Source organism: Carassius auratus, chromosome 15, assembly GCF_003368295.1.
Source record: "Carassius auratus strain Wakin chromosome 15, ASM336829v1, whole genome shotgun sequence".
NCBI classification, from domain to species: domain Eukaryota; kingdom Metazoa; phylum Chordata; class Actinopteri; order Cypriniformes; family Cyprinidae; genus Carassius; species Carassius auratus.
Window position 1 is genome coordinate 9,905,592 of NC_039257.1, and position 12,130 is coordinate 9,917,721.

Genomic DNA, 12,130 nt, shown 5'->3' on the forward strand with positions numbered 1-12,130 from the left:
TATTCATTTTATAATCCTGCTACTAGCATTTTATTTTGTCACTTGACTCTAACCGTGCCACACCCAGAGTTTTCCCTGTGTGCGTGCTGTTAGACTCTTTGTTGTCTGGTCTATAGATGTTTTTAAAAAAAAATTCCCATCTTGATTTTGATCTTAATTTAAGAGTATATGTGAACAATGTGGCTGTCTCACTGAAACAGCATTTACATATTGGGCTCCTTGTTTCCTCACGGCTGTGGATCCTTCTACCATCACAATGGCAGAACGTGTTTGGACAGCAGAGTGGCATCTCTGACAGCCCTCTTTGTTTTCACTATCACCACTATCAATGAATATCTTATGCTCACCACAGTCTTGCTGACTCCTTAGCAGCTCAAAATGTGTTAAAACAGAGGTGGAGGCTTCCTTCAAACTGACATATTCTTTCCATATTTAAGTAGAAAGCATTTGTAAAATTATTCTTTGTGGATGTCCACACATTGTATTTGAGCTATACATTTATTTTTTTCTAGCATGTTTTATTGAAATGGCAGATCTTTGCTTCAGTCATTGCATGGAGTAATATTTTAATTTCCTTATTTTTTAACTGTTCATTTCTTCCTAGATATTTCTTAAATATTTATATGCATTACATTTACATTTAGTCATTTAGCAGACACTTTTATCCAAAGCGACTTACAAATGAAGACAATGGAAGCAATCAAAATCATCAAAAGAGCAATAATATGCAAGCGCTATAAAAAGTCTGTTAGCTTAATGCAGTACACGTAGCAGGGTTTTATTTAAATTGTAATATAAATATATAATATAAAAATTATAGAGCAAGCTAGTGTTAGAGCCATTTTTTGATTTTGTTATATAAAAAGAACAAATAGATTACAAAAAGATTAGAAAAGGTAGTTATTTTTTCTTTTAAGAAAACAAGCAGGAAATTAATAATGCAAGTCTAAGGGAAAAGTTTTTATTTTTATTTTTTAAGAATAGAATTAGAATAGAGAGAGCTAGTGTTAGATGGTCAAATATAGAAGATATGTGTTTTTAGCCGATTCTTGAAGATGACCAAGGACTCCGCTGCTCAGAATGAGTTGGGCAGGTCCTTCCACCAGGAGGGAACATTTAATTGAAAAGTCACTTTGGGATGACACAATAAAGGGACGTCTACTTGAAGACTGCAAGCTTCTAGAGGGCTCATAAGTCTGAAGTAATGAATTTTGTTTAAGGGGTGCTGAGCCAGTAGTGGGTTTGTAAGCAAATTAATGCATTGAATTTTATGCAAGCAGCTATTGATAGCCAGTGAAAATTAATAAACAGTGGTGTGACGTGCATTATTTCTGGCTCATTAAAAATGTATCTTGTTGCCGTGTTCTGGAATAATTGTAAAAAGGTTTGATAGAACTGGCTGGAAGACCTGCCAAGAGAGCATTGCTTTAGTCCAGCCTGCACAGAACAAGAGCTTGAACAAGGAGTTGTGAAGATTGAATAACGCGAATATGCAGGACCGTGCAGTTTTAGCAATGAGGTCTGAGACAGTCAGCTGATCCTCAATCATAACTCCAAGGTTTCTGGATATTTATAAAGGAGCTATGGTTGATGTTAGGGCTATGTGATTTAATCGAAATCGAAATAAAATCGCGATTTGTCTATGCGCGATTTCTAAATCGCTTTATAGCACGATTTTCCCCAACATCCTGCAGTATGTTATCTGAACCAATCAGGATGCAGCACACCTAAGTGGAGTGCGAGAACAGAGCAGACTGGGCATAATATGCCTAACTCCAGGTTCAAACACTCTGTCTGTGATGCGTAGCCTTTTTTTTCGAGCCCATGTTAACGGATCAGAACGTTCACACTGCATGCGGTAAAAGATGAGAACAGAAAAGGTTATAAATAGAAAGGTGCGAAAAGATTTAATATCTTGCGCATGAGCACAGAGAGAGTTGTGAGTGCACAGGACACAGGTTCAGCGAGAGGAGACACGTAAGGCAGCGTGTATCTGAGCCTTAAACAGTCTATGATCTGAGCACAAGCGTTTGGTTTTGTTAACAGCAAAGGAAATCTGCCTGCAAGCGGATAGATTCACTCTCGTGCATTATTTTAATGTGCTTTCGCGTTACAATAATGCACTCTCGTTGCTGCTTCTGAACCGCATACACATAACTTATACTATACACACTGCAGACGGAGTACGTGTGAACCTTGGGCAATAAATATATTGGACAAAACCTATAACACCTGAGGCACCGCAACAGTGACCAATTATGACCAATGCGTGGCAAAAAAACAAAAAACATTCCTGAACACGGGTTTTATTTTATTTTTTTACTATACTTTTTTGCCATATGTCTAGATTTTGTTTGACATCTTTACTTAGTGATTATTTTGGTTTTGCACAACTTTTTTTCTTAGGTGCACCCAGATTTTCGACCGGTTCGTATTTAACACTGCAGTTTTACAAGTTCACTTTAAAAAATAATAATAATAATCACTGTCCATATAGGCAATATTGACTTGTAGCCTAAATGATTAGCTTACAATCTGGTCAACAAAGTTCTTTATTTGAAGCACAATTCTACAAGAAAGGTAACTTTAATAAAAAAAAGTGTTAGTGCTTAAAGTGCTTCACTGAACTGAAATTTAAACTTTAAAACATCTCAAGATAAATGAAATAAAATAAAATCTAAATTAAGTGTTTTAAGGGCTTCAAACGGAACATCTCTTGGCTCAATGTCTTATGGACTATTCTCCATTGCAGTCACATGCCCCTCGATGGCCAACTCCTGTAGTTTGGCGTTCTTGATCTTTGGCCTTGGCTAAACCAGCTGGCCACACTCTCTAGCAGCACAATCTTCCAGACTACTTCCCTCTACACTGATTCTTATCAGATCTAACACTGTGTCTGAATGAAGGGATGCTCTAGTGTCTGATTTAGGGCAAAAAATACTTCGACGCGAAATATGCGCATCGATTCGTCGACCTGTTTTTATTTCCCAAAAAAAAATTTGCAAAATGTTTACGTTATGTGCACTGAATATACGCGATAGCCGGATCAACATTCTGTCTAACGTTATATAACCAATCATGGGGTTTTTCTGCATTGATCTTTTTTTTTGGCGGCTGTCAAAGCCTTATTTGACCAGTGAGTGATATAGAATGACTGCTGCGCCTGACAGGGTGCGTACGAGAGAGAGCCCCGGCTGCGCGCGAGCACTCACAGTCTTCAAACAACACGAGCGCTTCTTGCTCTCTCTCTCCCTTGTGCATATTAACCAAAATCATTAAACATGATAGAAAAAGGGCGGAACGCCAAAGTTTCACGTGGAGTATTCAGAGGTTTTTTTTTTTTCTCCATGACAGGCTGCTGGCTCACACTGTTAATTTATTTTTATTTTTTTGGAAAAGCACTCTCTGTATTAGCTTAAAGCCCTCAAGTTTACATTGGTTACTGTATTCTTTCAATTACTCTAAAGTAGTATTTTGGGTGACCTTTTTTTATTGAATGCTAGACATCAAGTAGTTGTTATTTTCATCTGAAAGAAGAACTTTTTTTCAGTAAGCTAGGCCCTATGTGTTCAGTAAGCTATGTGTTTTCAAGGCTTCAAGGTTTTATTGAATGCTATCTCTATACAAGTGCAAAGTAATGCATTCTTAGTCAGTCTTTTATTTTGTAATTTTAAGAGCAATAAACATATATTTCAATGTTAAGGAATTCATTTCTTTTTCATTCAGATATGTAAATCAACATGTATAAATTGTTAGTAGTCAATTAATGGGGAGATAATCGAAATCGAATCGGTCAGAGAAAATTAATCGTTAGATTAATTGATGCATCGAAAAAATAATCGCTTGATTAATCGTTAAAAAAATAATCGTTTATCCCAGTTAATCGTTTAGTCTGATTTGAACTGATAAATAGTCCCTAAACAGCTTATACTACTGTTTCAGCTATTAAAATAGTTCAGTTTTGTATGTAAGTTCAGTTTTGTATTTTTTTTATACTGTAGAAAAACATTTGGAGCATTTTTTGTTTGTTAAATATAAATTTTAGTAATTAAAAAAAAATAATAAAATAAAGTAACGACCAAGCTGTCAGCGGCAGACAGTGAGTGACTTTTTGACACTTCAAGAGTCCAATCGAGCCGCGAGTTCTTTCGTCAAATCTTCATTAACCGACATCAGCTTTTTTATTTGGGTGGAATGGAGCATTTGAATCATGCACAGAACACAAGACTGACAGGAGTGGCTCCGGTGGAAAACTGACAGGATCTAAAACATTCAGATTACACGGAGCTAATTTTTCCAGCCAGTGTAAGTTAGCAAAAACACATAGATGGTAAATGCACATTTGTGCAGCAGAGCGGCTCACTCTCGCACTCTATGACGTGACAGACAAATAGTTGACGTGTGTTCTGAGAATGATGTTGTGAATCCTGAAAATGTAAAGGTGTGAGTTTGGTTACAGAATGCGGTTGTCACACCCGTCAATAACCAAACTGTGTGTGAACATAACCGTATAAAAGACTCAAAAACCGGCACACATGTTCTTTTAGTTGTGTCAAAAGCACTTACCACAGCTCTTTTCTTAATCCACAATCATTAAGCCAGGTTATCAAAAGAACTAATTAGGCTTTTCTTTGTTTTTCAGAAACCGAGCGATAGCTGATTACCTTCGTTCCAACGGATATGAAGAGGCATATTCAGTTTTCAAAAAGGAAGCGGAATTAGACATGGTGAGTGTGGGAACCCCCATCTATTTAAACCCCAGTCAAACCAATATTTCTTAATTTGAAGTATTCCCTGTTTAATTGGCGCCTCTGTGTGAGGTTGTGACTGACGGCGCACGTGCTGAATCAAGGCAGTGCCGAGATAATTATGATGTGTGGAAGATGTAAAACCCTGTCTCAGCGATAGTTCACACTGATAAAGGGACTTCCTAAATAGCGTCTCTCCATTATCACAGGGTAGACCAGGAGAATTACTCCAATTCAGGAGAAAATACCTCACTGTAATATGCCATCTGGAAATGCGAGAGCTCTTGGCACACGCAGAAGCTCTTGTTTGAAAACACTCCTGGTTGGACAGAAGAAAAACGGTTTCTTTCCTTTGTACAGGGAAGAAAGATCATGAATTATTGATCAGATTTGTGGACAGAGAGGTGGTCTATGGTGCCAAAAGCTCTCTTTAATTAAACAGAATGCTATTAACACAGCCTCATTTTGTAGAAGAGATTTCATCATCGATCCTTCCAGCTGATAAGATGGATTTGTGACTTTAGGCATAGATAGAAGATGAAAAGTAGCTCCCTGAAAGCTGGAGCGAGCTGATGGACTGTCAGACAGCAGTGATTAGAGCCTGGCACAGCTGATGGGACTGGTATTTAGCCACTGGCCAACATACATAGCAGAGGGTCCAGGCAGATGGTGGATCAGTCCTCTGCAGAGGCTTTAAATGCCCTTCTCCCTCAGAGACGCATGATATGACCCCTCTCACTCCACTTGTCATCACACAGACAACACCTGTTCTGCTGGACACCTCTGATATTACTCCAGAAGAGCCTCTTATTCACTTTGTCTGCAGCAGCCTTTTTTCATTACCCATAGATCTGGGAGCTGCATTATGATTATGCATTTCTGATGGTTAGAGAACAGTCAGGTGAAAACCATGTGTACACTTCTTTGTGTTGCTTTCCGGCTGAGAGTGTGAGATTGCATATTTAATGAATTGGAGTTGTGAATGTATTTTTTTGTTTTGTTTTTATGAATGAGAGTTATGAATAAGGATAATGGTGTGTGTGTGTGTGTAATTAAATAACAAAAATAGAATTAAATAGAATAACACAAGCATTGAATAATTAAAATGTGAACAAATCAATTTATAAATTAAAAAAAAAATAATAATATATATATATATATATATATATATATATATATATATATATATATATATATATATATATATATATATATATATATATAGACACACACCTATAAGTATTTTAATGTATAAATAAGATATTGGACACCCCATTGGTTTTACTGTAGTTATTATATTTTGCTACTTAATGTTTTTGATTAGAGAATGCCAATGGGGAATCATTTATCTCTCATTTTGAGAAATGTGACTTTTTTTTTCACAGTGCTGTGTTTGTGTAATTGTAATCTTGGTAAGCTCTCTTTGTCTGCGAGAGATTAACCCATGTGAAGGGATTTACAGGGAATTTGCAGTTGCCCCTGGGGTGATAGGTGTATGCCTTCTTTTTTGCTAAAGGCTGTATGTAATTCTTGTATAATTCTTTTTTTTTATGTGTTGTGTCACCAGAATGAGGAATTGGATAAGAAGTATGCAGGTCTATTGGAAAAGAAATGGACTTCAGTCATTAGATTACAGAAAAAGGTTTGTGCATTTCATATTTAATGCAAATCCTATTAAGAACCATGGAGGCAGACTTGACTCATTTACTATTCATGCTCTGAAATGCTAAATTTAAGAAATGCTGCATTTCAACTACTGCAGCTGTAAATCCAAAACAAAAAATTTCACTTTCATTCATGTGATTTGATGTGTGTAATGATGAGTCTTATCTTATCTTATCTTATCTTATCTCATGCCTTCTGCTAGGTGATGGAATTAGAATCAAAACTGAATGAGGCGAAAGAAGAGATTACTTTAGGTGGGCCAATTGGGCAGAAAAGAGATCCCAAAGAATGGATCCCCCGTCCTCCTGAGAGATACGCCCTGAGCGGCCACAGGAGTCCTGTCACCAGAGTCATATTCCATCCTGTTTTCAGCGTCATAGTCTCTGCCTCAGAGGACGCAACAATAAAGGTGAGGTCTTCTCTATCTTTTGTGGGTTATCAATCACTCTCATACCCTGCAAAACCGATCTTGCATTTCTGATAAATTGGTATGATAAAAAAATTATTTACAGTGTAAAAATGGCTCATCAAATTTTGGCGGACCTGCATTGCTGGTTGACATAATTATAGTGTATTGTCTTGAATGAGCTGTAAATTTGACTGCAGAAAGCCACTGTCCTCTCTTTCTGCTGATTTGGTCATACAGGGGCTCTTGAGACACACAAAAAACACAAGTCTGCACAAGCAGTGTGACATTCCCATGGTAATAAGCCCCGTTTCTGGTTGCCAGCTATTCATAACCATGCCCAGCAACCGTACACACAACCTCAGTAATGCTACCAAAAGGACAGCACAAATTGAAAATTAAGTTTACATTTGAAATGTATAGCCTCTTACGTTTTTGTGTGTGTGTGTTTTTACAGTCAAGAAGAAATGTATTTTTACTTAAGATCAGCCAAACAATTCAGAGGGTGTAGTAAATGCAAGGTACCCTCTCTTTTATGTTCGGTTTTATTTGGAATCAGTCCTACAAAGGGTTCCTCTATTTTTCTGTATGCTTGCTTTTTCGAGTGATTCATGTACTGCCTCAGTGCCGGCAGCTATGGCCCCCAACCTGTCTGTGCCCTAGTTTTGGACTCTGTTCTATTAAACCCTTCCCTAAAATCCCAGGCCCTCGCCAATCTTAACATGGGCAGCCCTCAGTCAGACAGTTAGAGCTGGTCCATTTATATTCTGCGCCATTCTCTCAATCCACATATCCAGAGCTAAGTGTCAGGAATCCTGAACCCTGAAATCTGCTCAGTGTAACGTAGACGTGGTAAGACGGCTGTGGCAGACATTTTTTCTATTTGTTAATCAGCATTTTGTCAGCCACTTGAAAAGATGGTACTGCTTCTGCTTAGCCTGGTTATTGAATCAGCTGAATGGTTTGCAGTTCAGTTTCATGCACAAGTATATTTTTTCAGACTGATATTTTATACATGCGCATGAACATATGACATGCACTCAAACATGCAGTCATATCTTGCATCACCACAGTTTGTCTGAGAAGTCAACACTCTAGTCAAAAATAAGCTCTCTTGGTTCATGCAGCACTGCGTCTTTGATTTTTAGCATGCTCTTTTATTTTTCCTTTCCCGTGCATTTGAAGCCTGGTTACATGCAGTCTTGGTTCAGGCCAAGTCATGATGTACTGGGATTGTGTTGGTTATCAGCTAATTTTGTTGTTTGTTTATCTATTTATTCTTATCCCAAATAACCCCCCCCCCCCCCAAAAAAAAGGAATTATCTTTTAGGTAACCATCTAACTTGACGGCAAATGGTTAATCTTTAGTTAATCTTTAAAAAATACTAATAATTTAATACAATTTTAATATAATCTTTAGTAATTCTTAAAATGAATACCCATTTCTATGCTATATATCATAATGTTGTTAAGCCAAAATTCACTTGGAGCATTCAAATTGAAAATTAATATTAAAATAAAAAGTGTTTTATACATTTATTTAGACAAAATAGCATTTAATTTGAGTATTGGCCTTTTATTGTTATCTGCCATAGAATTAAAATAAATTCTTTTTTTTTTTTTTTGTTAAGGTAAGCAAGTTGATGATCAGGCACATGCAGACCAATTAGTGAGGGCAGATATAAGTAGTGTACACCCTATATAATAGTATTGCAGCCTCAGCAACATGGGTAAAGCTTACATGATTGACTTGGCCCAGTTGTGCCACATCAGGCTTTCCACATGCATGTTTTTTTGTCAGACCTCGGCTGGTTGGGTTCATTCTACCTCTTTGGTAGCAGGAGACAGATAAGCAGGTGGAAGGGCTTGTGTCGCCGGCCCCCTGTGCAGCAGACAGAGCTTATGCCTGTGTCTGCCGCCTAGAAACTGCTGAAACCTGATCATCACATTAAGCCCAGAGGTTGTTTATCATACTGCTGCATCCAGGCGAACAAGCAGATAACAGTCGCCTCGCTTCACAAAAGTGCTTTAATGATAAAGAAAATGATGAAAACAGAATTTCAGGGAAAACATGATGTCAAAATATTCAGCCAGAGTTTTTGCTTGGAGTGCAGTAGATACTGTAAGGTTAATATGGGAAGAAATTCTGACATTTTTTTCTTGAGGCAGATAAAGGCTGAATGAAATGTTCAGATTATATCCAGAGGGCAATCAGGCATGTTTGATGGTTTTTAAAAGCTGGCTGCATGACAAATGTTTCGCTGAATATATATAATAGCAGCTACAAGCCCAGACCTGTCTTTTATGCATTACCTTATCATAACAAGCTGCCAAACAAGTTAATGGCTTTTTTTTATTGAAGAGATGTTGGTCTAAAGCCATGTGCTTTGTGTCTGATCCAGGTATGGGACTATGAAACAGGCGACTTTGAGCGGACCCTCAAGGGCCACACAGACTCGGTGCAGGACATTTCCTTTGACCATACCGGAAAGCTGCTAGCCTCCTGTTCAGCGGACATGACCATTAAGCTCTGGGACTTCCAGGGCTTCGAGTGTATCAGGACCATGCACGGTGAGCTTGGTGTCATATGTTGTCATTGGTTCTGGGAACTGTTAGGAGCTGAGGGGCGTCTCTGGGGGGTAGAGTGTCAGGAGGCAGGTGTTGAATGCAGCTCATTAATGTGCCAGCTTGCCAATAAATCCATAAGAGACATTCTTCCTGTACTAGAAGCCATCCTTTAACACATTTTCTCAAATATTACTGTGCTGTTTATCAAAGTTGTATTTTTTTATAGGCTAATCATTGTAATATTTAATAACTATAGATACATTATAATTCATGGACCCTTTTCACAGACTGTGATGCGTTTCAACATTGCAATGTCATCAGCATTGTAAATCCTGAAAGGTTTTTTTTTTTTTTTTTTTTAATAAACAAAATTTAAAACAAATATATGGTACATTTATCATACCATACTTTGTATAAGTCTCCCATTCACTTTGATAGAAGTTTAACCAATTATGATGACTTCCACTTCTGTGAAACCCAGAAATGTGAATAAGGGTAGGAAGGCTGCATTATATAATTTATTAAAATATATTTAATATACTGTAATACTATATTACATTTTAACTACACCCACCCAACTCTACGAATGTGAGATCCTGTTCTTGCTCTCAGAATGAGTTCCTTAGGATGTGCCCGTGTTTAAAATCCTAATTGCTTGGTACATTTTAATATGAAATGTGAGCCTTCAGGCTTTTCTAATGGGAGATCACACCACACGTGAATTTGCATTTTGTCTTAGGGGCTGTGTATTATGTCAACAAGTTTTCCACTGTGTTAGATGGATAATTAACACTTTAAGTGTAATGAAACCCCCCATTTCAGCTCGGGTCAGATCTCACCACAGGATTGGAAAAGCACAAAAACAGTCTATGTGTAAAGCTGTGAAGAGAAGGGGGTTGGGGGCATAACTCTCTGCCATCCAGCCACTTTCCAGATTCCACTAATTATGAAGTTCGAACAGTATCAAAACCTCATTAATGTACATGGCAAAAAATGCACAAATATTTTATCAGACATATCTGAGTTTGCACTGTGCATCAAAATACACATGCTTTTGCAATGTTTCAGGACAGTAATGATGGATAGTGTCCCCTCTGTGTTGCTTTTGAACTTGAAAAATGTAGAGCATTTGTCATACTCAATTTATACATTTTAGTTTGCATTCATAAAAAATATATTTTTTGTTGTATGTTTCATGACAAAAATGAATAAGTGCTCTGTTTTCCTCAAGTCATTTGTTATCCATATCAAAAATGTCTAAATCCTGAGTGGTTATAATCCAAATAACGCGTACGCCAGCTTGTAATATCCACAAATCCAAAGGCTCGTAATTTACACCCATCACTAAAGTTGGCATGTTGCCCTGAGACGAGGGTAGACTGTTCTAGCACAGATTTGAAGAGGTGGCAAAGGGACCCCCCCTTCCTTCTGTTTGCAAGTCCCCTTCTGCTCTCTCTCTCTTTCTCTCTCTCTCTCTCTCTCTCTCTCGCCTGTCTCGCTTCGTGGGTCGGCTGCTTTAGCGGAAGATTAGGAGATTTGGACAGCAGTTTAATTATCCTCTTCAAGACGAGATAACATTTTATGGTTCTCCCCCCCCATATTTAAGACTGCTTTTTCTAGGCTACTTGGTTTCATCATCCATTCAGGAGCTTAAAAATGGCGTCCTATGTAATTAGCTCATCTCTTTTCCCGCACACAGTGAGAACAAAGCAGCCCAAGGCAAATTAGCAGCATCTTATTCTCCATTACATTTTTCAAAATGTTTTAAAGCTTAACCACTCATTGTAGCATGCTAATGTGCATGACTGTTTGATTTGTATAGTAGAAATGTGTACATTATGTGCTGAATCAAAAAATGAATTCAATGTATCCATCTCAGACATTGTTGGTTCTTCTTTGGATTACAATTTCAGGGCAGTCTGGAGTATTTTACACTTAATTCTTTACTTTATTTTTTTTTCAGGGCATGACCATAATGTTTCATCTGTAGCTATTATGCCCAATGGAGATCACATAGTTTCTGCCTCAAGGGATAAAACCATTAAAATGTGGGAGGTGGCCACTGGGTAAGTCATTGAGCAAGGTTTCTCAAAATGTGCATATTGGTTAAAAGTTCTTGGCTGCCAAAACAAAGGTTGTTGATCTTAGATTAATGTACATAACCATAGGCTTCTCCAACAAATCAGTCCTTTTAGTTACTGCATTGAGTTTCTTTAGCTGAAAAGCACGTGTGTAAATGTTGAACAAGAAACAAAGTGAAATTCTGCTGTCAAAGCGTTTTTTCATGTTTTAATCAAATAGAGCAAACCTCTTGTGACTTGAAAACACATCTGAGATGTGAACTTGCAAATGCTATTTTATAATAGCAATGTTCTTGACAGTGCTAAATGTGATGAAATCTGTGTTTGTTGGCATTGCTAAACAGGTACTGTGTCAAGACATTCACCGGTCACAGAGAGTGGGTGCGCATGGTGCGGCCCAACCAAGACGGGACCCTGATCGCTAGTAGTTCTAATGACCAGACGGTGCGTGTTTGGGTGGTGGCCACAAAAGAATGCAAAGCGGAGCTGCGTGAGCATGAGCATGTTGTGGAGTGCATTTCTTGGGCCCCTGAAAGCGCCCATCCCACCATCCTAGAGGCGACTGGCTCAGAGGTGAGAGCACAGTGAAAATAGCATTTCTGTAATTGTTGATGTTTTCTGAAGCTGCTTACATTAACAGTTCTTTTCAATGAATACTTAGG

At 37.9% G+C, this 12,130-nt stretch overlaps 1 protein-coding gene across 1 annotated transcript in view; it reads left to right on the top strand.

Annotated features, from left to right (window-relative positions):
* LOC113115018 (lissencephaly-1 homolog A) overlaps positions 1 to 12,130 on the top strand; it is a 37,530-nt gene that overhangs the window by 20,178 nt on the left and 5,222 nt on the right. The window contains exons 3-8 of the mRNA XM_026282213.1: positions 4,643 to 4,727; positions 6,316 to 6,390; positions 6,616 to 6,822; positions 9,222 to 9,390; positions 11,351 to 11,453; positions 11,813 to 12,041. Coding sequence (XP_026137998.1) covers positions 4,643 to 4,727; positions 6,316 to 6,390; positions 6,616 to 6,822; positions 9,222 to 9,390; positions 11,351 to 11,453; positions 11,813 to 12,041 — 868 coding nt within the window. The remainder of the gene's footprint in view (positions 1 to 4,642; positions 4,728 to 6,315; positions 6,391 to 6,615; positions 6,823 to 9,221; positions 9,391 to 11,350; positions 11,454 to 11,812; positions 12,042 to 12,130) is intronic.